The sequence below is a fragment of the Nipponia nippon genome, unplaced genomic scaffold (genome assembly GCF_047370975.1).
Source record: "Nipponia nippon isolate SJK-2023a ecotype South Korea unplaced genomic scaffold, ASM4737097v1 scaffold_4, whole genome shotgun sequence".
Classification (NCBI taxonomy): domain Eukaryota; kingdom Metazoa; phylum Chordata; class Aves; order Pelecaniformes; family Threskiornithidae; genus Nipponia; species Nipponia nippon.
The window spans coordinates 79,946,854-79,974,671 of NW_028262358.1; the positions used below are offsets into that span (position 1 = coordinate 79,946,854).

The following is a 27,818-nucleotide window of genomic DNA, read 5'->3' on the forward strand; positions in this document are numbered from 1 at the left end:
TCCTGCAGGTGATAAAATCTATAAGAGTAAACAGCAATTAAAACAGAACACACTGTTGAAAAAATTGAGACAGTACTGGCAACTGACATTTGGGGACCAGCCTTGAAAGCAACAATATTCTTGTGTTTTAGGGAAACACAAAACAAGTAATCTTATTTACTTAAAACTTCTACTGTATTGTTAGTGCATTTTTAGTTAGTTTATGAAAATATGTCATCATCTTGGTGTATATGTAGTCACTGATTCAAGACAGGGCACCAAAATAATACAGTCCATATTAAAGAATACATATCTCCTTAGAGCTACAGGCAAGGCAGATTAGAACTGTAAGCACATTATCAAAAGGCAAAATAAAATCTATGGGGGGGGGTCTGTATGTGCAAAACCCACATACCTCAGAAAAGAATCATTTCATCTAAGTTCAGCCATTTAAAACTGGTCAGCCAATCATCTAGGCACTCTATAGACACCTCTTCAGTAATACAGTCTATGCAGCTTTTTTAGGACAAATTTCTGTATTCTTCCTCTACTGACTGCAAAGGAAATATAGGTAATTACTAGACATCTGAATTTTACACAGATTAAGTTAGGAGAGGTGAATTCCACACATACTGTTTAGGCATCTTCTTCATTAGGAGGTATGTATGTACAGTTCACTCTGAAGCACAGGCAAAGGATATTAAACTTGTTCTCTGGGCAGTTTATCTGCAAACAGAAACAAATGAAGCCGAAGACATGGCCACCACCATGAAAGACTATGTCTGAATACGCCAAGCCACTGCGGGATGATTTAGCAGACCACCAGCCATTCCTGGGAAGGCTCTACATGGTTTGCGACCAAGCTTTCTGCAAGGTTGCCTGTTCAACAGCTGCATAGAAAGCAGACAGGCAGATTAATCAGTATGCCTATGACTGTACAGCATAGACAAGCTCAGTTCATGATTCTCCTTACATTAAAACACAGAAAACTAGCCAGGCTCTAAACAGAGCATGGAATTATTAGGTTTCTCATTATTTCTTTTTATAGTGTGCTCATCATTTTAAATATTGGACCCTTTTAAATTCTCAATACTTTTGAAATTTATTTGTTCAGGACATAATTATGCCTGTGTGGCTGGATAGCTGTAATATTCAGCAACTTTGACTGTCTTACATAGATCACCAACGTGTCTTATAAACATCCAAAAAAAGCACATTTTAGTGTCTTCCAGGAGAGATGCAGCTATCACTACATCATTTCTTTTACTGAATGAATTCACTAAGCATTTTGATATTAACATTAGTCTGATAATATCACGATTGATATATTCTAACACATCTTCTGTGGTTGTAAAAGCTTAAAAATTCTATTTGAGACCACACTATATTTAATGAAGTTTTGTTGTAATCTGAAAAATTCACATGCCTGTTAGGATTAAAATACAAGAAAAACAGGAAGTGATGCAGATGCTTCTCCCAAAACAGAAGAGTATCTTCTAGAAGAAAACTAGTACTCTGGTATACCAACTATATGATGACTGTGTGATTAAGCTACAATTCTTCTTCAGGAATATGAGTACACCTTTCATTTTCATGGCTCTAACTGCTGTTGCTTTTGGAGAGGTTTCCCTCAGATCAAATAGTGCTCTACAGAGCTACTGGAGATGAATCTCTCAGATGACCGACACGAGTAGTTGCTGTGTATAAATTAAAGATCATAAGATAATTCAAGTTGAAGAGACCTCAGGACTTCACTACTCCAATCCCTTGCTCAAAGCAATGTCACTTCTGAGGTCAGACCACATTGCTCAGAACTTTTATCAGGTCTTGAAAACCTGCAAGGATGGAGACAACACAACCTCTCTGAGCAACCTGTTCCACTGCTTTACTTTCCTCATGGTGAAAAAGTTTCTCCTTATATCCAGTTCAAACCTCTCTTCTTTCAGTTTATGCCTTTGCTCTTATGCTCACATCATGCACTGCCAGGAATAGCTTGGCTCTATCTTCTTGATAACCTCCTTGCAGGTGTTGAGAGGCTGCTGTTAGGTTCTCAGGAGGCCTTCTTTTTCCCAGGCTAGCTCCCTCAGCCTCTCCTCATAGTGCAAGTGCTCCAGTCCCTCAGCCCTGACAATCTTGGTGGCCCTACACTGAACTTGATCCGGTTTATCGAGGTCCTTCTTATACAAAGAAGCTACTGTGTATGTTCTGTTCATGATTCCAAATGTAACATTTGAAATGCTTCCATCTTCTCTTTGACACCTTAAGTATTTTGTTCAATCCCCTGTTATCTCCAGGAAAAAGTAATTGCTTTCTTTATTGGTTTTATGTGTTACTACTTCCAACCACAGAAGTCAAAGAAAACACAGCTTAGAAAAGGGGGAGGGACACACAGGACAACAACACTGACCACAGACCTAATTATCACTCTAAGAATCCATTTTTAAGGGGGTAAGGTCACATTAAGGAAGCCTAACTGACCACATCATTCCATGATGTGCAATGGGTTGCTCCCAGTGATGCTTGTACCACACACACGCAAAAAAAAAAATTAAAAATGCTTATAGTAAAAAAAAAAGTAACTTTTTACACTATTACAAAGCCTTAAATGAAAACATTTTCAACATTTTCCATACATCTTACATTGAACTGCACTTGGCTGAATCTTAATAACCTACCTGCAAAAATGCAAACTGCTTCAAAAATTAGGTAATGCAGTTCAAAATTATCACTACTTATGGAACACAAAGAAAACAGTATTTTAGCAGTTCTGGAAAGCTGAACACATCTCTGCAAGTGAAGAGATAGGAACACATCTTCTCAGGGAACAGCTCACTCTTTAGGAGCAAATCATTAGTAAATCTTGTATTAGATCTGGTTGGCTAGCTGTTGCTAACTTATATTCCCAGAAAAGCCCTTCAGTATTTTTCTGTAACAACTATGATATCTAGTCTTCAGACAGTAAAGATTCCCTACTGATAGTGCTTTACCTCCCACTGCTCTACTGATGGACTTTCTCCCTTGATTTTACTTGTAAATCAATACAGGTCCCTGACATTCTGATTCTAACCAACAGCATTAAATAAACTTCATAAAGACCATCTAAACATTTTGATTTCCAAGACTATTCTGACCAAAAGTAAAAGGAACATGTGCTAGTATCCACAAGATAAAGAAAAACAAACACTTATATATATAAAAATCTGAAAATCTGCTTGCAGTTTTTACTCCTGGAATCCCCTCTCCCTTGTCTGATCTTTCATTCAATACATTTTTACTCAAGCATCATCTCTATGAGTCTCTTGACTCACAGCTTTTTGAAAGCAGTGTGATCTTTGCCTCAGAGAACTGCTTAGCAATGATGCAAAAGCTAACAAAACTCACTGATTTTCAACCAATTTATTTTTCCTGAATTTTATTATGTTGAAACTAAACTTCTGTATATATATACTTTATTATAGTGTTTCACATTTTACAGTTTCACTTTATATTCTTCTTTCATTTGTGTATTTCCAAGTATATCCTACATGGGGTTTTCTTTACGAATGAAGCTTAAATGATAATCTGATCTCATCAAATTCAGAGTAACTTCAATAAAATTGACAGGTACCTTTATTTTTAACCTAACACGGCTGATTTTGTTAAATGAACACAGACACACTTTATCTGGGTGCAGAAAAAGAGCATAATCCTCACCTTTTTTATGTATCTTTCTCCCGACAAATTGTAGTTACTAAATCCACTACAATGCCATTCAGTAGTCTACATCCATGTCTAGAAGACAGAATCAGCATTGACTTCTTTTTACATTAGTAGATTTAAAAGCATGTCCTTATAAATACTTATAAATGCTAATAAAATATTTGTTCATAACCAAAGTAAACATGAGCTTTATGTTCAGCCTTGCAAAACTCCATATAAAGCTCATAGAATCACAGAATCATAGAATGCTTTGGGATGGAAGGGACCTTTAAAGGTCATCTAGTCCATCCCCCCTGCAATTGGCAGGGACATCTACAACTAGATCAGGTTGCTCAGAGCCCCATCCAGCCTGTCCTTGAATGCTTCCAAGGATGGGGCACCTACCACCCCTCTGGGCAACCTGTTCCAGGGTTTCACTACCCTCATTGTGAAAAATTTCTTCCTTATATCCAGTCTGAATCCACCCTCTTAGTTTAAAACCATTACCCCTTGTCCTATCGCTATTGGCCCTGCTAAAAAGTCTGTCCCCATCTTTCTTATAAGCCCCCTTTAAGTATTGAAAGGCTGCAATAAGGTCTGCCCACAGCCTTCTCTTCTCCAGGCTGAACAACCCCCAACCCCAGCTCCTTATGTTGCAATTTATAAACAAACCAAATAAAAGTTTGCTTTATATGACACAGCTGTGCTTGAGACCTTACGACTTACTTTTCATTTAAAGAGAACTCTTTCAAGATCTTCACATTTAAACCCCTTTAAATTGTTTAAAAACAATTTCCTAACATTGCTGGTGTCTGTTCCTAACCGATGACCTTTATCTCAGACAAGTACTTAGTCAATGTATAGGCCAAAAGTGGAACAGTAAAGTCAAAGAAACCTAAGGATGTTCAATGCTAAAAGAAACACAGAGACAATACTCTCTGATGCAACTTGACATAAATTTCAAAAAAAAGAATATTTATTTTTCTTTGTATATTTATGTTCTTCATCTAGAATCCTGTCTCAGGACTAAACCCAGCAAATGAAGATAGAGAACCCTACTTGTATTAACATTAGTAGAGGAATATTCAATTTTAAAGAAAAAGTTTGTGTTATTATTTTCCTTATATGAAGACCTAACTGTGCCAAAGAACAAAGAAGCCTTTCTAATTGCTCCCAGATGTTGCTATAAATCTTTCAATCCAAGAGAGAAACACCTCCTTTCATGAATATAGATTTTAGTTTTTCAATTTGTGATCATGCAATGAACTTCCGGCTGAGGACCTTACATGCATGACAGTGCTCTTCAAACAGAAAGTGGTATGTCAGTGTTTACATTTCCATATTCAACTAGAAGTTGAACACAAATGTATCCAACTCCATGGCAGATACTCCTATGCACTTGATATTGGGGGGGTTTTTTGCCCAAAAAATTTAAATTTAAGAATGAAAAGCATCTTCAGAGGCAGAAACAGAGCAGAAATATTCACAGGGGACACAGAAGTCATGAAGATCACAGAGGTATGTTCCCCTGTATCATGCTTCAGGTATATTCTATTAATGACAAAAAATTCCAACATCAAATCAACCCTCAAATAACCTTAATGCTCAGAGGATAAAAAATGTTACAGCACTTTCTTCTTCAAAGTATCATTACTAAGTTGGTTTCTATGTAATTTTATATACATTTTGTTGGTATATGTATTGACAGTAGACTTTAAAGTTTATAAATATGCAAGTATGTTGTTGAGTTAATTCCCTCTGCCCCTATACACAACCATGAACCACAAGAACCTGGTCCTCATGAGTGACGTCTATTACCTGGACATTTGTTGGGAAAACAGCACAGCATCATGCAAGTCATCGATCAGGTTCCTGGAATGCATTGAGGACTGCTTCCTGCTACATGCCAACTAAGAACAGTGCATTGCTAGATTTACTGCTCACAAACTGAGGAGCCTTACTTGACAACATAACTACCAATGGCAATCTCAGCTACAGTGATCATAACATTGTGCAGCTTAAGCTCCTGCTGAGCACAATGAAGACCAGTAGTAGGACAAAGACCTGTATTTTATAAGAGCCAACTTCAATATGCTTAGAGCCCAACTGTGAGGAATTGGGAAGCATCCGTGGAGGGAAGCATCCATGGAGGTCAAAGGAGCTTGCATATGCTGGGAGGTACCCAAGAACAACCTCCTGGAAACACAAGAAAAATCCATGTCCTACAAAGTAAAACAAAGGTGGCAGAACAAAAGACCACCCTGGCTTAACAACAAGCTTTTAGGTGTGCTTAAAAGCAGAAAAGAAGCATACCAGCCATGGAAAGGCAGCCAAATACCCATTGAGGACTATAAGAACCTTGCTAGGGCATGCAGAGATGCAGTCAGGAAGGCTAAGGCTCAACTAGAACTGAAATCAGCCAAAAATGTCAGGAACAACAAGAAAGGGTTCTTCAGATATGTGACCAGTAAGCACAAGCACAGGGAAGACATAGGCCCATTGCTAAACAGTTTGCTGATGACACTAAACTGCATGCTAAGGAGGCACGTCAGAAGGGAAAGCCATCTTACACAGAGACCTGGATGGGCTAGCAAGAACTGTATGCAGTTTAACAAAGTGCAAAGATGACATAACCAAAGAGCCCAGTACAGGCTAGGATCTGTGTGGCTGGGGAGCAGCCTTGCTGAAAGGGACTTCAGGGTCCTGGTGGACAGCAAGCTGAACATGAGTCACCTGTGAGCTGCTGCAGCAACAAAGGAAAATCAGATCCTGGGCTGCATCCACAGGGGCATTACTAACAGAGATAGAGATGTGATCATTCCACTCTACTCAGCACTTGTCAGGCCACACCTGGAGTACTCTGCCCAGTTACAGTCCTCACAATTCAAAAAAGACACAGACACACTGGAGAGGGTCCAAAGGAGCACCAGAAAGATGATCAAAGGGTTGGAAAACCTGCCCTCTGAGGAAAGACTGAAGGAGCTAGGTCTTTTCTCCCTGGCAAAGACAAGGCTCATCACAGTATTCCAGTACTTAAAGGGCAGCTACAAAGAGGATGGAGGCTTTCTCTTCACAAGGAGCCACATAAGGAGGACAAAGGGCAATGGGTACAAGGTACATCAGGAGACGTTTCATCTTGATAAAAGAAATTTTTTACAATGAGAACAATCACTGGAAAAAGCTCCCAAGGGACATGGTGGAGTTCTCATCACTGGAAGTTTTCAAGACAATTGGACAGGGTGCAAGATAATCTCATCTTGGCTCCCTTTCCTACGAAAGGCTGGAAAAGATGATCAGGTCCCTTCCAACCTGGGCTGTTCTATGATTCTATGAAATCCACCACTGGCCAAAAGCTGTCTGTAGGTATGCCAGTTTTCTCCAAAGAGTCCAGGACAGTCCAGTCAGGAGATTTTGTGGACATCACTTTCTAAATTATTCCAGCAACTTCATGAAATAACTGGCCAGCAGTCCTCCAGCTGCTAGCTTGATGTTCCCTGCCTTCATTTCTAGACATACACTACTGCAAAACTACCTGCTTAGGAAGACCTCCTACTTCCAGCATTCATGTTAACATAAATCACACTGTGTGAAGCACCCTAGAGACTATGACAGCAATGATGAGCACTGTAACAAAAAAGGGGGGTGGGGTTCAGTTTGAAAATGAATAAATGAAAAAAAATAGTTTATTTTCAGCACTCTTGCAGACAAGAATATTCCTTCAGATACAGAGTTATTTTTATTTGGATTCTAACTACAATCTTACTCAAACTTTGGAAGTACATTAGAATAACTGTCCTGTATTTTAAGCAAATAGAAGGCTAAGAAATCCAAAATAGACTAAAGCTAATATTGTTTATCTTTTATGCAAACAACATTGAGAACAATCATATCACCAGGCATACACAATTTGCAAAATAGTATTTTCTGAACTATGTCATTTCTCATGAAAAGACTGAAAAAGGATTGCCCCCTGTGCTCAGGAATACCTTGAAATTCTTCACTCAAAATAAGAGAGTGAAGGAGTGTAATAAAGTTACATGAAACCCTTTTTTTTACGAGCAACCTTTGAAGACCCATTTAAACAAATTATATACTTCACATTAAGTGCCAAAGTAGTCCAGTTGACTTCAGTAAGACTACCGATAAGCTTTGTATTGCTTTTTCAGCAAGAAAGCACATTGAACATTTTGTTGAACTGAGGCCTCAATCAACATCTCAATAAACAGATGGTTTGAATAATACATCCATTGCTACATAAGACAAAAAGAAATAAAATGAGATTTTGTTTTTACAAACAACACTGAGAGAAATTACATGCACAGAATATCCTTTACAAAATAATACTTTGCTAGCAGCATTTCACCACTAGGCTTGAATAAATTATTCTATAGCATCAAAATAAGGAATTTTTTTAAAAAAATAATATTTATTTCCAGGGCTTTACATAGCTTCTCATTATCTGAAATAGGATACAGCCTTATCTCTGCTATTAACGTACTATACATCTACTAACATACTATACATCTACTCAGGCCTTGGTAAGTGGGAATATGTAGAACATAAAAACTGTAATATCTGAAATCTCTGTTTCACACTATCATGATATTTAAATCTCTTTAGTGCATTCAGTATGGTTTTTTTTTCACCTATTTCCTATGCTGAATGTGGCTTGGGACAGCAGAAGCCTCAGGTTCACAAAGAAAATATATAATAATTAAAGCACATTAATTTTGTTTCCAGCCTGACATAAAGGTATTCACATGCTGTTTCAGGTTGATGCTTGAATTTTCCTAGGCACTATTTAATAGCTCTGTATGTGTGCTTGTGGCAACTGTATTCCCACTAGACTGTTTAAGTGGAAAATATATTCACTGCTACAATTCTAGTTAGAAGTTTGATTAAGCAGCCTAAATGCAGGCACATAGCACCATTTGAAATATTCAAGGATACACAAAACATCCACAGAAGGTGGGCAGACATGACTTTGGACTTATAGGAGACCTATGGTTTTCTGAAGGGGCAGGTGGAGGCCAGGTACAATATCCTGTGGCATTTGGAAAGCACCAAAATTGAGTCCATGATGTTCTGGACAGGAAATAGAGTCATCCCTTCGGAAGGTGAATTTAAGTGATAACTATATATCTGATCTGCATGAAAGTCTCCGTGAAGTCTACGTGTACTATATGAACCTATTTAAAATTAGAAATAGTGTGCTGCAGCTTAAGGAGATAAGAAAAAAAGATTTATAGGGAGAAGTAATATCTTTTATTAGACAAATCTATATACATCTGGAAATGGAAAAAAATGGAAAAACATTCAAGCACATACCCCTTCATGTCTTTAGCAGAGAGGATGGTATGCCCAGAATCTTGTTTATTTCTACCAGCTATGTCAACTAGTCTAGTAATTAGTAACTATTAATTAGTAACAGAAAGAAATAACACATTCTTGTTTTTCATAAGTCAGAAGTATATAATGAATAAAGACAGACAGAGCTTACCAAACTATGCCCAAATTAACCACCTGAATATTCAGAGACAAATATTTACATATCATTTTCACTCTTTTTCACTCCATTACAATATGTAATATTTAATACTCCATCGGAAAAAAAAAAAATCAACTCCTCAGTTCATCTGTGTTACCATATCTAAGCCTGGCATGCATGTAGCAAACTAAAGGTTAGCCAAATTACACACATATACTGATTTCCAAAGGACTAGGATTTTACCCAGAACATACTTTTAAACCTCACTACTGCATTGTGTACATACCAGCCCTAACAGGCAGTGCCACTGAGAAGCTGATGAACACACAATAAGAGCTAAATTGATGGTCCCGTCTCTCCACAAATTGGGTGATTTACATTGCTGCTTAACCTAGCATGGCTACACTGTCACCATTCCACATCCTACAAGTGTAGCCATAATAATTGCTAGAGTTGTTCATTCCTGCAAATCAGTCTGCCGATTACCAGCTTTAATTGATTATGCTGCTCCTAAAGACAACATTCTTTAACCATAACAAGCAAAGAAACAGAATAAAAGTAATCTTCCTTTTGGTTCACTTTTCCTGAAAAGTTACAATAAATGCAGTGTATAAATAAACTATTAAACTGAAGTTCAGAATACATATCCTAAGAAAATGATCTTCCTTGACAGATTATGTTATACTGGAATACAGCCCTCAGACTTCAAATTTCATACAGTGCAGACATTTGCACATTTCCTGAGTAAAGGCACTTAAGTTCCTATTTCAAAAAACAACCTACGCTTCAGCTAGTTTTCCAGACTGCATAGGAGCTTTTGCAGGCTGCACAAGCCCTGCCATTTCCCTACTTGCTGCTACACTGAATTCCCTCTATTACTTTGTAAAGATGTAGCAGGAGACTTCTAACATGAAAGTATTATAAAAATCCATGTTAATCTTACTATATTTATAAATATATGCATACATCCTCAAACCACATCCGGAAGAATTCTATGAAATCTTCCATAGGAGAGAAGCTGCAATTTCTGCTAAATGCTATACAACACTTGGGTATATCTTTCCTTCGGGATAGGATCGCAAGTTTCTGATAGATCCTGTCTCCTAAAATACCAAGAAAGACTACACATAGGAGTCAAATATTTAATAATGCAATTAATTCTCAAAATAGCTGACATATCATTTCTAAAACATCTTACAGCATGAAATCCTGCACAGTCCCTAAACTCATGAAGTTAACTGTGCCTAGGGGAGATTCCTAGCTTGTAACGCAGTAATAAATAATTGTTTAGTATTTCCTTTGAAGTACACATTTGCTGCCACACTGTTTTACTAAACACATCTCATCAGCAAATCCAGAAAATTCCTTTTGCTAAAGGGATAATTATGAAGCTGTCTACATAACAAGCTATCCTCTTTGAAGCTCTAAATCAGAATCCGAGGCTGTATTTCTATAATGAATATTTCTTTTTATTTTTATGGATCTTTTCACCCTCAGGAATCTTAACAGCACCTTTTTCTCATCAAATCCTTCTGTCCAGTCACAGTGCCTGCTAGCAGTTACTAAATTATTATTTAACTAGCTATCTCAAATATAACTGTTATTTCCATATTGTTAGCTAGAGATACGAAATTGCAGTTTCACAAATATCCTTTTAGTGTTAACAGAACTAAATGACTACTTTGTAACAAGTTATTCAACAAATTGGAAGTCTTATCTTCTATAAAATAATTTCACTGCTAAATTAAAGAGATTACCATTTCAAATCAAGAAGTTAAACAAGCATGAAATAATTTATTATTTTTTAAAAAATCAAAGCATACTCTAAGAAATAAGCAGGATGTAAAGTAGCTGTAGATTCTGTTAACACCACTAGACAAGCACCTAAACTTCATTAAAGCACTAATTCAACAAGCTTAAAAATACTATATTTGCAATGAATGTATTCTTTTTTACCTGCAAGTTAACTATAAAAGTCTACTTGCCTAAAGTAAAACAAAATTAAATTTTAGAACTTTCTATCTCAGTGCAGAATTTGTACCCGATGTAATAACCTCACTATCTATATCAGTTTGTACAGTCACTGAAAATCCTGACACAAGGATGAATAGAGTAAGTCAAATTCCAGAAATGTGCTGAAAGAAAACCCTGGATGACACCATTATTTTTTTTCTTCCTTTGGGAGCAAAGCAAAGAAGTGAATTTTAGAGAACAAGAAACTAAGAAATTGAGGTACAGAACAAAATTAGATTAAAAAATAAACTGAAGTAAATATATAAAATACTAGTATTGCTAATAGAGTATATATCCAGTTTTGCGTCTTCCTGATTTCTTGAGTCAGTACTTAAGAGCTTAATTTTAACACTGTTTGGTTAAAATCTAATCTCTTCCTTTATCGCTGCTGTATTTTTATTATTCACACCTTTTCTTGCCTCGTGCTGGTCACCTAAACCTTGTTTAAAATGCATCAGAGACAACTGGATTAAATTTCTTGTGGGTTTGGGTTTGGTTTTGGTTTCTTTTTTTGAGTAGGTTATTGAACCTGGGAAAAATATATTTGTCTTTCACAGCAGTAGAAGAGCTACCTCAATATTATTCATGTCCAATTATCTGACATGGGAGTTATTTACCTTTTTCATTAAAAACATCATTAAGCCTTGGTTATATCATGCTAAAAAACTGAATCACTTTTTTTAATTCTAGATTTTTAAGTTTCAGATGGCTCTTAAACTGCAAATGCCATGATTTCAGTGCCTTCCCTTACCCTCTTAATCTCTTGCAATCTTGTTTATAAAGGAAAAAAGTATACTTTCTAACTGCATTAGCTTAACCAAATTAGTTTAACATCATTAAAAAAGCTTTAGCAAAAGTAAGCTAAAGGGCTCTGACAACTATCGGGCTCTTCAATCCGATTACAGCTGGCTATTTAACATGGCCTTCATAGAATCATAGAATCATAGAATCTTTTAGGTTGGAAAAAACCCTTAAGTCATCAGGCCCAACCATTAACCTAGCACTGCCAAGTCCATCTATACCATGTCCTCAAGCACCACATCTACATGTCTTTTAAATACCTCCAGGGATGGGGACTCAATCACTTCCTTGGGCAGCCTGTTCCAGTGCCTGACTACCCTTACGGTGAAGAAGGTTTTCTTAGTATCCAACCTAAACCTCCCCTGGCGCAACTTGAGGCCATTTGCTCTTGTCCTATCTTTTGTTACTTGGGAGAAGAGACTGATGCCCACCTCGCTACAACCTCCTTTCAGGTAGTTGTAGAGAGCAATAAGGTCTCCCCTCAGCCTCCTCTTCTCCAGACTAAACAACCCCAGCTCCCTCAGCCGCTCCTCAGAAGACTTGCTCTGTAGACCCTTCACCAGCCTTGTTGCCCTTCTTTGGACACGCTCCAGCACCTCGATGTCCTTCTTGGAGTGAGGGGCCCAAAACTGAACACAGTACTCAAGGTGCAGCCTCACCAGTGCTAAGTACAGGGGGACGAACACTTCCCTAGTCCTGCTGGCCACACTATTCTTGATACAGGCCAGGATGCCATTGACTTTCTTGGCCACCTGAGCACACTGCTGGCTCATATTCAGCTGGCTGTCAACCAACACCCCCAGGTCCTTTTCTGCCAGGCAGCTTTCCAGCCACTCTTCCCCAAGCCTGCAGCGTTGCATGGGGTTGTTGTGACCCAAGTGCGTTGGTCCTATTCATTACAGGGTTTTAAGGTTTTTCAAACAAATTGATTTAGTGCAAGTGAAAATACACCATTGTTGTCCGTCCATATTCACCCTTCCACCATTCTTTTCTTTAGCAATTCTTTGTCTTAGCATTGGATTCAACAAAACTTCTGAGAATATTAAACTAACATAACCACAAAGCTAAGAAGGTGAACATTCAGATAAACTAGACTTCACAGGACAGTCATAAGGTTAGAACATTGAGAGGTCACTTAGTGCAAGTTTTCTTACAATCAGGGGAAACAGAGAACAAACAAAGAATATAATATATAAATGTGTCCCCCAAGTCTTTGGGTGTGCAAATATGGAGAGCTAATTAGGGGAAAATACCTACACTTACGAATCCAACATTATTCTGTCTTTCATTTCTATTCTCAAATTCCAAAGCAATTTTAACTTCAGCATTTTTACTGTATCCCTCAAAACAGCTAGTTGCAAAATTAATTTCCTAGACAGCTCTGTGGAGCAAATGCATTTGCATATTCTTTTGATTAAGGACAATGTATAAAGGTATTAGCATTTTTCCTGGTGATTTTTGCATCTTTTCTACATTTATGTATTTAAGGAAAATATCTTTGGATCTATTCTCTTTATCCAAGGAAGTCTATACACCAAATTTTAAAAATTTCAAATCTTTATTCATAAAATCTCGTCTCTTTTTTTGAATCAGATTAAAATCTCATACACAGAAATGAACCGTAAGCCCATCTTGGGTATGCAACAAATGTCTACATTTTTGCTCTCAGTATTTAATATCACTCTAAATTTTTATTACAACTAGTTTTCACTTGCTGAGAAATATTATGTTTCATGGTGGAGAGCACCTAGGCTTGAGAAGCATACTATGTCCAGAAAAGAAAGGAGAAATAAAAAAAAATGTAAAAAAATAAACAAGAGAATTAAGAGTGGAAAGAGAAAGTGCACAACTAAATGATGCTCCATTCTGCTAAGCAGCCTACAAAACTTATCAGACCCAAACTATGATTTTTCTGAGGAAACGCTTTAATATTGACTTTAGCTATAGCATTCAAGTACCGCAGTGCTTCCCTGCACCTGTCATATAGAGCTACTAAAGTGTACATTAACGAAGAGAATTGATATGTCAGAATAGAAAAAACTACACTCATTTCTATATAAGATGAAAGCAGATAGCTACATCAGATGACAGGCAAAAGCAATTAGTAAGGAAAACTTCACATTAATGAAGCAGCAGAACTTGTTAGGTCATCTTAATTATGCATGCTAAGTTTTGACTTGAGGCACAGAAAACTGGAAGATTAATAGTTGTAGAGTAAAAGAATTCTGAACTCAACACTTTATTCATGCTCTACTTTGCTTGGTCTGAAACATGGTTGTCATATATAAATGGAGTGCATTTATGCTCAGGGTTTGTTTTTTGGGTTTTGGTTTGTTTTTTGGTTTTTGGTTTGTGTTCTTTTTTTCTGTGTGCTACTTGTACAGACTCAAAAATAAGAGGTCAATTATACCAAACTAAAGTATCTTGAAAATAGTATGTTATTCTTCTGTTTTCCAGGATATCTTTCCATTAATACAGTATAGATGACAATACTGTTAGAATTTAACAAAAATATTCAGTTGTCATAATTAAGTAGTTTTTCCATCTTGCAGGAAAATCCAAAATGCAATTTTTGTTCCAGGCTGAATCAGGATGAACCCTTGCAAATCTAAACTTTCTGCAAAATAGAAGCTAAAGTTGCATAAATTGCATGTTTTTATTTACTTCTGGTTGTTCGGTTTTGGTTTTTTTTTTAACTTACATTATAAATTCATTTTTCAAGAGGAAATCTTATTCTGGTTGAAAAATAATGTGGGTTTTTTTAATGTCAGGTCATTTTGCTCAAGTGCTTGCTAAGTAGCAACCACTTTCAAATTTCAGAATTCAGTATAAAGTTAGTGAAAAATAATAGCAATGAATATGTCATGTATCAGAGAATTGTTTAAAGATCCTCAATCTAGTTAGAAGTTGTTTAGTAACAAACATCATTACACACAAGGCTCCATTTCAAACTAGTTTCAGTCTGTATTGCAATCTGCAATGTTGAAATACTTTCAAGGCAGATTGCCTCAACAGAACCACAGATTTGCATACCTGAATCTATCATACATTTTGTATACAAAAACACCCATTCATTTTGGCGACATACAACTCCAAATATTTATCTCAGATCCAACCTCAAAAATTTTAGTGATGACATTCAACCTCTTTTGATTTGAATGGTGTTCATATATTATAATTAACTAGTCTTTGGGACAGAAATGTGCATGGAAAAAATATTCTGCAGATGTCTTCATTTTACTTTTACACACCAGCTTCCATAACCCTGTAAAAGATGTCTACGCAGCTAAACATTCTAGCAGAATGATTAAGCCATAAATAAACCCCTGGTAATCCAGTCTGTCAGCTGACCAAACCAATACCTGGTGCTTTTTATCTTAATGTTCAGTATATTTAAGCTTCTTATAGATGGAGCAAGTTCAAAAGCTAACAACCCACCCTCCCCACAGTCCACCTTCATAACTGTGCATTTTGAACTGCTAACAAGTGAAATAAGTGGTGAAAAATACAGAAAAGTATAAATGAACAGACATTTACCAGCTTGATTGTGACAGATTAGAGCCACTTTGGATTGTACTTGGAAATATGTAAGAAGCCAAAGAAAAAAAAAGACACTTTTATGTATTGCTGAATTGTGTCAGGAAGTGCAGGATCAAGTGAGAATTCATTACAAAGTTTATTCTAGTCTGAAAAAGCCCTAGCTTTGGATTTAACATGGGCAAAGATTTTATTCATAATTTCATTGGGACTTTTTCACCCAACAGTAACAAGATGAAACAAGGAGACAATGAGAAAAAGATAGAGAAATGTTAGATACAGTTAATTCTACTAGTAAGACAGATAAAGTATTGCAATAGATTGGTCTTCAACTTTTCTCTTCTTCTGGTATTTTCTAAAGGCATGGCTTATTACCTGTGACAAAATTAACACATTCCTGTACTTTTATTCTAAGAAACTACGGCCATGGCGTGTGCCAGTTCCATGTGATCTTTACTTTTAAAAGCACTATATATTCCTTTCTATCTGTTTAGTAAGAGGATGGTGATACAAAAATAATGATCAAAGTAAATACAGGACTGCTGAGAATACTCAGAAAAAAGACCTTTACAGATTTAAGAAATAAATATAATCTTTTAAGTAACTTAGTAAGCTATACCATGTGTGCACATGCATTTCTGCATAAGTGTATGACAGAGAGAAAAATATACAAATATATTTGAATAGCAACACATTTAGATTGTTTTTGATATGTTATGAGGATAAGCATCGCTTTGATTATTCTCGGACCAATAAGGAAATGTGAAAGAACCATCAAAAGTATAAATGAAATCTATTAGTATGTGAATCATGGTAGAAAAGCCTCTTCAATAGAAGCAGACCACTGAGACTTCCTCAGGACTTCTACGTATCATATTAAAACTAAATTCACAGTTTTATTTGAAAGTCACCAATTAATTTAGACTTTGGTAGAAATCATATCTATTTGATTCTTATGTTTATATGAGCAAACCTTTTATCACAAGAAGTCTGTGTAAAGAAAACATGTAGAGTTTGACACAACATGGGAAATGATTTCCAACATTTCGACAGATTTTCTGGAGTCACAGAATGAACAAAGCCAATTGTGCTGTAGTTACTCTCCTAAATCATAGAATGGATTTAGTTTCTTTGTTATTGTGCTGGTCTTGGCTGGGGTAGAGTTAATTTTCTTCACAGTAGCTAGCATGGGGCTATGTTTTCAATTTGTGCTGGAAACACTGTTGATAATACAGAGATGTTGTTTTAGTTATGGCTGAGCAGTGCTTACACAGAGTCAAGGCCTTTTCTGCTCCTCACACTGCCCCGCCAGCAAGTAGGCTGGGGGTACACAAAAAGTTTATTGATAAGTCAATAAAATGACTTATTTTATTCTACTTATTTTATTCTGAGCACAGGATAAACTTTGTGCAATGATGTCATGACATAACTTTCTTTTACACCTTCCAAAGACACTTCTTGTAAAACTGACATCCTGTGAATGTTTTTTTCTGTATCTAAGGGCCAAATTATAAAAGCTCTGTAAGAACCTAACACTTGTCAAGATTATTAGGCTTTTAAATATCCTTTAAATTCTATCTGCATATATCAGGTATCTCAAACCCAGGTAATCCAAGTGCATTTAGATGCTTAATCAACATAAAGAATCCCCATAAAATATTCATCACAGACTGCATGAATACTTGGTTCCACTTAGATTTACAGACAGGGCTCTTAAGGGTCCAGAAGAGAAATCAGTGTATTTTTCATGCACTTTATCTTTTTCTATCCTGAGGTGAAGTAATAGTGTAAAGTATGGTCCTACACAGTCATATACTAGCAATAATAGGTTTCTGCTTCACACCAGAAGCTTTTCTGAGAACAGCACTTTCTTTACAGCACCACAAAAGATGAATAACGTGACTGGCCCACAGAACACTATTCCAATATTTATTATTCTATGATTTTATTGACCATGGCCCTGTGTTCTGATAAAGTAACTATTTCTACTGATCTTGGTAACTATCTGAAGGTTTGAGATCAATTATATCTTTGATCAATGCATAAAATATACAACTACAATGAGTGATATGAACTGCCACAAATTTTAAATTGGAAAAGGTAAAAATCAAAGAATGAAAATATTATTGCCAACAAGGAAGCATGGAACAATGACTTACAATAATAAGCAGCAGCTATATGTAAACCAGATGCATACTTCAAACATTTCTAAAATTTTGGGGGGGTTGTTTGCTTATTTGGAATTACTTAGAGAAATGAACAATGTAACTTTACAGATCTCATCATACAGTACTTTAAAAGTGCAGGCACACAGAACCAGTAAATAAATCAAATTTCAAATGTCTCCAATTATCATGTTCAAGACACTATGTACAACAAGTAAATAGAAGAAAAAAAGTATTTTTCTCTAATAAAGGTAATTTTCCGAAAACAAGGCAAAAAGGAAATCAAGTTTTCAAAATATTGATTGTCATTTAGTATCTAATGTCTATAAAATCTCTAAATCTTATCAGTAGAAATAAATTGTTCAAAAGATTAGCTATGTTATGTGGCTCAATCAACACAATCTAGATAACTGATACATAACTAAGAAACAAAATTTGCTATTTTTCAAATGGAACATGAAAAGGCTTTTAAAATAAAATAAAATAAAATAAAATAAAATAAATCTAAAGAGCAGTGGAACTCTGTCAGCAAAGATGTTACAAATTGCTCAGGGTCAAAGTGGAAAAACAGATCTTTCAAGAAGTTTGAAAACTAAAGTCCTAATGTAGGATATGTTTTAAAATAAATCCCCTCCCGACATTATAATTCTAGATTTAATTCCAACTAATGAACAGAAACTCACTGAAAACCTGGTAATGCAAGTTTATTTGTATGAATGTAATTGTGATTTTCCTAAACTGAAGTGAGGCCAGAGAATAATGGCAATGGAAGGAAAAAAACCCAAACAACCAGACTAATTATTTAGGTGAAGGCACAGAAAGTGGAAAAGATACCAAGAAGGTGTTATTTATAGTATTCATATAATATAAAAAAAAAATATGTAGAAATGAAATAGTACACATTATTAATGAATGAATCTTAATTGAATAAGACACAAAACAGAGAAAGAGACAATTGTGTTTTAGCTTGATTTTTGTCGGGATTTGACATAATCTCATACAATATTTTCACCAACAAAGTAGGGAAATATGGACTAGATGAATTAGACATTTACAACGTGGCATTATCATTTGGAAAAAAATACAGTATGTGTAATTTTGAAAGAAAGTGAATATGGCCATGTATTCAGTCTACAGAATATTAACAGAAACACCACAGTTACTCCCTGAATCATGTTTACAGTAATATTTGGTCTCATAAATCTAAACAATTTTAGTATTAGAAATAAAAAGTTAAAGGTTTTTTTTAGCTTCACAAACATATACAAAAAAAGGAACTAAACACTGATATTCATACCGTCATAAATCCATCCAGCAAACCTGAATCAGGCTTAGGAGGTGCTTGCAATCGCTCCATAGACCACTTTTCAATGATAGATGACACCTGGGTATTTTCCGTGTTTAGAATTCTGAATCCAGTCATATTAACACCACTATACCGATAGGGTTCCACATCCAAGGCAAACAGGTCCTGAAAAAAATTACCATGGTATAAATTCTCTAATACACTGCAATTCCTATTGCAATTGTTAGACCATCTCCCCAGATGAGAGTATTGAAATCTGCAGGAGTAACAGTACTATACATGCTAGGAAGTATGCTCTGTTTATCTGGGGGCCTGTGTCTGTAAGCATGCAACTCAGCTGACCTTATAGTGGGAGTAATCTGATTCACAGAAGAACAGCTTCAACTGCCTTTTTTTTTTTTTAAAAAAAAAAAAAAAGCCTTTTAGGAAATGCTAAGTCCAATTGCAGAACTGTATCCCCTACTAGTTAGGCTTAAATACTAGAGTAGGCTTAAATACTAGAGTAGGCTATCATTATTAATTGCTAAAAATATTATTATTCATCACTACTTCTTTGGCCTACCAGAACAGACTTCAAATCATAAAACAAACAGAACAAGAGTTTCCTTGCTCCTGCACTCACTATGAAACTTGAACATGTTGATCTCTAGACAATAAATTGGGGGGGAAGAGGGGAAATGTACGACTTTAACCAAAAGCATTTTTCACAGCTATCAATCATACCTCCAAACATGGACATATCTTTGATTAGAAATATATCTTTGCAAGAATAACCTTTGCCAATTAATGTATTTTTAATACATATGTATGTGTATGTGTGTGTGTATGTATTTAGCCCCCCAACACGCACAGAGGCAAATACAAATTAATAAAAAGAAGAAAATCAAGTTTTATATCAAGCAAGTAAACTCAAGATTATGCCAATCCTTTGACAGAGTCCTTAGAAACAATGTAGAACCAGTGCTTGACTTCAGGAAACTCAGGTCTAAGATTAAGATTTGAACATGGGAAAAAAATAAAATAAAATTAAGTTGATGAAGAAAACAGTCATGACTCACTAGGCCTAGGCACATACATTATAAATGAACTTTTGTTTGGTTTATTTTCTGGTTTTTTGAATAATTTTTTTAAGTGACATAATCAAGGTTATACACAAGACATTACTGTCCTATGACATAATTTTATTTTCATTGAACATAGAAATTCTCCACATAATTCATACTTAGTCATTCATCTCATTTTTAATTTATTTCTTGCTGGCGGTTTCGTATATTATAAATCCATGAAATGGTAGTGTTAGGTGTAACAGTTGCCTGAATCCATTTTGTTTAGTGGCTAGAGCTGAAGAAGATTAAATACTGTACTACGGAAAACCAGAATATAATTCATTATTCATTGTTAACATCACTAAGCCCACAAAAATATCAACCAGTTATCAATCACTACCCATTTTTAATTATAGCTACTAATTATTACCATTTTCCATATATAATACCTAAGATATGCAGATGTCAAAATGCTTTTAAGTTATTCATTTACAAATAACCTAACTCATGTCCTCTTTCTAAAGAAATAAAACATTTTATTACAAAAGAAATGTTGAACGTAACTAGAACTGTGACATCTTCCCCTTTAAAAATTCTCTCTGTTTTTACTGTGAAAGAAGTCAGAACCTCACATGTAATTATTTAATCCAAACACATTCATGTTTACACTGAAATATGATAAATATACACAACAATATTGTGCATATATTATAAATGCACACAGATCGGAGTATTAATGAGCTACTGCATTAGACCCGAATCAATCAAGAGGAGAATACACAGAAGACTACTGTAAACATTGTGACTGGAAAATTTATTTGACAGGACTTTCACCATGTCAGGTAAGAAGCAATTAATATATCAAAACAACTAAATTCTGATGCAAGTTCCAAAGCTACATTGCAAAAATCAAAATCTATCAATCGTTTGTGCACACTAAATTATTCTTTGATGGCTCCAAGTCAATATAATACTTGTTCTCCTAAAAAAACCCTAATGTTCTAATAAGGAAATAAGAATGACAGAAAATCCTGATTTTTAAACATAGCTTTAAGAATAAAAATTAAATGCCAACGGACAGAAAACATTTTCAACATTAGCAAAATGAAAATTTAAAAAACAAAAAATCTCTTGAAACATTGAGAAACCATTTTGGTAGACTAGTGAGGGAAATTGTATTGCATGCAATCCTAAATCCATAAGTGATAGAACAACTTACCCTTCTAAAATAAGACAGGTACTTGTGCAGGGTATTTTGCCTTTCTAATGAACTTCACAAATTATTTTGCTTTCTATTCAACAGGCTATTTCCATATAACACTTTATATGAACTTCTGTTTTGTGATTCTGAGGTGAACTTTCCATCCTACTACAAAGGATTCATTTCTGTAAGGCCTTAAACATGTATGTGACTTTAAACATAGGTCATTTCAAGCATGGTTTTACTAAGGCACATCTGTCTCATGCTTGAAATTACTTGTATTTTAAGAACTTTAATGAACTGCAATCTAAATAGGCAAATTTGAACACAATGGAAAACAGAGAAATGTGCACAACTGTAGTTTCTAGAGTACTATTTTACCAACTTTTCAACTGTTTCTTAGTTAGGCTGTGGTAAGCAGCAAAAAAGTTCTTCACATACAAGTTTGTTATGTTTTGTAAGAGCATACACATTTCAAATGTTCATTTATTGCAAATGTTAAATCTGATGGTTCCAAGAATAATAAAATTCCTTCTTAGTTACTTTTACAATAGACACCAAAGAATATTGCATAATTCATGGGCCTAAAAAGCCCATGTGGACTATTAAATAAAATGCTGCTAATATTCACACCAAATTATTCAGGAATCATATGACAGCAAAGAATTACCTTGTAAAATGTTGGATTAAAAATATGGAATATATGAGTAAGTTTAAAATGTCATAATCTTCACATACAAATAGCTAAAAGAGAAAAAGGACAAAATTCATAATATAAATAATCAATTTTGAATTATATACTTAACGCTGCTTGAAAGTTAAAAACTGCACTGCTACAGAGTCAGTTGCTTTTTTCGGTCTATCAGTTTTCAGGGCACACTGTTGAACAAAAATTAAACCATCCTGATGAGTTTTCACTGAAAGTAAGAAAACTCAACAGAGAAAACATCTTATACTCACACTTCATTCCAGAGAGACCTTTTTCACTTTGTCAGGTAATATAATTAAGGAAAGTAACATCTTTGTTAGATGTCATCAGTATGTTTTTATAAGCCACTTACCAGTGTGGTAAAGATATAGTGATAATATTCTGTCATCATTCCCATAGCTAAAGCCTTAAAAAAAATAAACAAAAGATTAATGTTTCTGAGGTGACATAATACATTTTTATCACACTTACATGGCAAATGAAAAGCTGCAAAAGAACACTACTGGGATCAGACTGTAGGGTTGGAATTATAGTAAAATTAGGTCAAGCAAGTCATTTCCTAGCAGTTAGAGCAGATTACTGACTATTAAAGGAATTTATGAACCAGATCTTCTGATAGAAAGAATATTATTAGACTGTTTAGTGCAGTAAATGTGAAAGAGGCTTATAGTCTTACATACTAATGGATGCATTAAGTTGACACACAAAATTTGAGTCAACAATATTTTCATTCATTATTGAACCCTCCCCTTAAAAAGAATAACCTAATAGGAAAGATTTTTTTCTATTTTGATGAACAATATTATGCATTTAAAAGAAGGACCCGAGCTTATATTATACGTGTGTACATTTTTCCAACCATGGAGAAAAATACTCGAGTCAAGTTTTGAACAGCAATATACATACTACTTCAGTAAAAATGAAGAACAAATATTCATAGTATTACTCTATAAACTCAGGTATCTATCAAGTACCTTCATCTGCCTTGCTAACTATGTAATACCAAATAGTTTTTGATCAACTGTGCATTTTAAAATGTTCATACTTTTCTCTTAACAGTGTAAGAACAAATATTTGTAGATATAATTTTAAAGCAATAAACTATGGGTGTCTCATCACTCTTATTCATTAAGGGCATTTTCACCTGAAAAGCATATATCTTTATGCTCTGCACAATAGTTGCCTTATACTAGTATGATTTATTCAATCATTTTAGTATCTACAGTGATTTTTACCTAATTTTAGCACTGTAAAAAAGGCACATAAGTAAGCAATATTTTCTTCCTTTCCAGGAATTACCAACAGAATTCTTTGCCAAGTCACTACCATTTACACCTCCTTAAACATGCTGACGGCAACAACTATACAATTGTCATAATACCAGAATTTGTATACAAAATAATTATCAGAGTTCTGAAGGCTGTGGAAGCCTTTTTACTTGTGACATTGTCTGAAAAGTGATGAAATGACTAGTCTATATGTTCTTTTCCAAAGAAAAGTTAAAAGCTAAAATGAGTTCAAAATACCAGCTGCAGATCAGATTTTATAATATTTTAGACAAGACTTTGACAAAAACTGCAACAACACTTTTCCAAAGCATGCCTATACCTGTGTCTTTAGAATTCCACAATAATATTTATAGTGTGCCAATAGCAATTTAAATTCTCTTAAACACAGGAAAAGTATTATCTCATGAGAAATATTACAACTTCATTAGAAACTGTACTACTACAAACATTGTTAGCTTTTTCAAGAAATTTTTTTGTTGTTGTTTTTAAATAAAGCCAAGGTATCTTCCTCTATATCTGTAACACATCTGCAGTCACCTATATAGTAACTGCTTATAACTGGGTCTTTCATACTCCACAGAATCTCGACACAAGAACATCCTACACATGTTCCGGATTCTGCTATGTGCTGGTGTTATCTCTTTTCCAGGTCTTCTTTATCTCACTTTCCTCATTTCTCAAAAGAGCTCACTCCTTTTTCCTCTTCAAAACATTGTCATTTCTCTGCTCTCATTATTCCAGTACTTTCCTAACCTTTTAAATCACGTCTGCTTTCCCTGGTTGCATGGTGATGTAGTTACCACTGAGTTTTGCCTTAATCTAATTATGCTTGTCTGAATGATGGGATTTTTTTTTTTTTCCTTTTCATGATGTATTTTTGGCCAGAAAACAGTAGTTGCCATTTCACTGGTCTCTCAAGGTACTTTTTTACCTTTATTTCCAACTTACTTCATTGTTAATCTTTCCAGTCATCCTCCCAAGAAGAAAACCCTTGTCATGTCTCCCCAAGTTCATTCCTCCATTACCAGAAAAAAATGGTTAATTAATAGTTCACAAATGAATACAGAAAGATCTCATTTTTTAATTATTTTTCAGTGAACACCTCTAAACACTGTATTTGGAATGATACCACTAAATAATAAATACAGTCTTAACATCCTTATTGTCAATTTTGACAGCAAGATGTCACATTCAGCTGCAGAACTACCAATTTTAGGCATATTTAAGGCATTGCAATATTGGAGCTGAACGGAAAGCTAAAAGCCTACAAAAATTGTATAAAGATCTAAATACTCATGAAAGAACTGTTTGTGTACCTTCCTTCTATAATCTTTAGGGTGAACAGAGTAGTATAAAACAGTTTATAATTTTATTTAAAGAGGTTGAACGCTCACTCTTGGATCCTGGGACATGATTAAAGATATAATGCTTTTAATTTTGTTCCCATTTCTCTTTAGTCATATGTTTTACACAACGTTGCATACTGTGAAAGAAGTTTCCTATCACCTAAAAACTACTAGATACAGTATAAATAATGTACCTTGATGGAGTTACTGTTAGTACTGCAGCTTTGTATTGCCATCAACACATTTTCCATCTGTATTTTTAAGTTATTAAAATAATTAAATGCACATTTAATTATTTGGGCTAAACAATTAGACTAACTAAACTGGCTTATGCTTAACAAAGGGAAAAAAACACCAGCAGAGGTTTAAAATTACCAGGAATTAATAAAAGCCTTTTAATCAATGAACAATAAAGCAAATAAATGATAGTATACATGTAAGTTTAGTAGCAATTGTAATTGTACCCACAACAGTACCCCTAAGTACCTTTAATGAGAGACATATTTTCAAATCTTAAATACATCTTGTTTTCAATTTAAACCATACAGTCTGCTAGCAAACATAATATAAACATGAATTAAAGTCACTAAAAGCTGTGCATTAGAAATGTAGAATATTGTTTTGTTTTAGGTATTCTTCCTACCCTTATTATTGCAAGTCATAGTTCAATTAAAAAACTATGGGGAAAATGGCCTCTGAGCATAAGGAATTCCAAGTCTTTGGAGCTAGCTCATCAAACTAAAGGAGACACACAAAGGCATGTCTTTTATGCATACTTCAGGGTTACAGTACGCTTTTTTATGAGCCACATCTTTTGTATACCACTATATTGCCACCTTCTCTTGGAAGACATCACTGGAATCTGCTTTTGCAATACAAACCCAGTTAAGTATCTGGGATTCTGATGTATCTCACCTACTCATCTTACTTGTACACAACAAAGCAAACACTTTCAAAGCACCTACCCAAATGTATTCAGGTGTTTTGCAGTCCTATTAGTAGTGCAAGGAGAATATGGGTCTAAAAGATACCTATTAGTTCTGTCCTCTCAGTGGAACACATTAATGTGGTCTGTTGGTAACAAACTATTCAAATATCATTATCTGATTAAGAGTACACAATATAGAGGTTTCATTTAAAAAAAAAAAAAAAAAACTTTGTTATACAAAATAACACTAAGCAAGCATTTAAAACCCTGGTTAAAGCATCAATTCTCCAAAGTACCAATTCTTCATAGCTGAAAGACTGATAAACCTTTTTCCCTGTATATGAACCGATTAATCTGCTTCTTTAAAAAAACATAATGAAAGCAGCTACCATTAGAGTCACCAATAAAATTATCTCTGAAATCCTTGGCTGATTTTCAGTTAGGCCTCAGTAAAACCGACATACAATTCCCCTGCTTGTTAAATGCCATTAAGTCTGGATATTACTTGTATTTATTAGGGATGAAAAAGATTAGGCCATCTAAAGCAAAATGAGGATTACCTGTTTCAAGATGCCTGCTGCCATTTCATGGCTGCAGTCAAAGATTACATGGAATTCTTTGCCTCTTTTCATCTCCTTTAGCAATGGCTTTGCATCTTTTGTGTCAGCTGGTAACTGACGGATTTTTAGCCTCAGGTTGTATCGTGATGGAGCCTTGATGAGCTCTTGTAATCGAATAAGGCCTTAAAGAAAACAGAGGAGTCAAAAGAAAAGAAAATTATCAAAACAAGAACCTGAGCTGCTAGCAGGACAACTCACTATAAACATTCAAAGCTTCCTGACTTTTTCTCCCTTCTCAGTCTGTTGCCACTGATACACAGAAATTTTATTAAAAAGAAAAAAAAAGTATCGGCACTCATAATACTTTCTTATAACAAGTCTTTCTTCTTTCTTAATATTAACAGACAGTAAGCAGCCTCAGTTAGGATTACTTTAAGACAGACAAATCTTCCTTTATCATTATCATGCAACTATGACATTCCTCTTCAAAGAAAGTATATAATTTTTCTGCCATGCTCACCTCCTTCTTGTATTGGAGCATGCTCAACTTAGTGGCAGTAACAAGGGCTACTGTTCATCATTATGTTTGCAGTACACATATATAGCACACCCAATTGCCAAAAAATGGAAGCTCTGCTTAGGATTTTAGCTACAGCAGGATCCAGGTGTAAATGAAGTGAAGTGCTTCTAAAATCTGAAATAGCTTACATCACTACATCAAAGATATTAATGGAGATTACTAATTATTACTTAGTTATCATCATGGGCAGCACTTTTAGTATTAATAAGCACTGGTATTTTATTTCATTTTATCTCTAAACATTCTTCTTGGTTACAACTGTATGTCAAAGCTGTCTTGATTTCAGGAAATGGTGTTGTCGTTCTGTAACATGGAACCACACTATAGCATCAGTAAGAAATTGTGATAACCTCTGACAGGGGATTTAATACAGCCTTTTTCCTACATTGTTCTTTTAGTAACATAATGCTAAGAGATTTTAGTAACATAGTATTGCTATGATTTTTTGCTATGAAGCTTTTAGATTGTGAAAAACTTAGCTCGCATTATTTCCGGCAGAACCAGAGTAGCAGAGGATAGAACTGAAAGATAAAATCAGTCTCCTCTATTTCATCATTCCCCTTTTTTGACCCTGCAAAGGATCCACATTATTTTCTCAACAGTTTGTGCTGAAATTAGCTGGAGCAGGAAATGTAGCTTACAATATAAAACCATCCTAAATTAAGACTGCAGGTGTGGAGATCTGGCAGAGGATCCCAGTAGACCTCTTAGGCCCAAACGCAGAGTGGGGAAGGACAACCTTGCTATTTAGTCTATTTAGGAGTTTTTTCTTCACTCACAAGTCTATGTCACAGATACAATACCTCATATTGCATCACAATTTCTCAGTAATACCCCTACCCCATAGAAACATTCTCAACAATGTGTATATTGTTCAAACTGAGACAATTGTTACCTATAGCTAGATAATCTCTCAAATTTCCATCTTGTAAAAACATTTCTATAGGATCTTCATTAACAGCTAAAGTACTGTGAAGAACTAAATCCAGTAATTCAGTGGGGGCTGACATTTTCCATACTAAATTATAATGTGAAAAATGTTAATGGTCTTTTGTATATATAACATATATATATATATATATGTATAACATAATAGCATACCAAAATTTAAGGTCACAGTAAAATGTTTTAACTCAAGAGGGGATAAAAAAATAATTCCACATGTTCCAGGTTATTTGTCATTGCTTGCTAA

At 34.9% G+C, this 27,818-nt stretch overlaps 1 protein-coding gene across 2 annotated transcripts in view; it reads right to left on the reverse strand.

The window, feature by feature from the left end:
- Positions 1 to 27,818, reverse strand: part of GRIK2 (glutamate ionotropic receptor kainate type subunit 2) — a 439,138-nt gene that overhangs the window by 248,864 nt on the left and 162,456 nt on the right. For both annotated transcript variants that reach the window (XM_087774640.1, XM_087774639.1), the window contains 3 exons: positions 26,047 to 26,228; positions 22,276 to 22,329; positions 18,959 to 19,132 (listed from right to left, as the gene is read on the reverse strand). In XM_087774640.1, the coding sequence (XP_087630766.1) occupies positions 18,959 to 19,132; positions 22,276 to 22,329; positions 26,047 to 26,228 (410 nt within the window). The remainder of the gene's footprint in view (positions 1 to 18,958; positions 19,133 to 22,275; positions 22,330 to 26,046; positions 26,229 to 27,818) is intronic.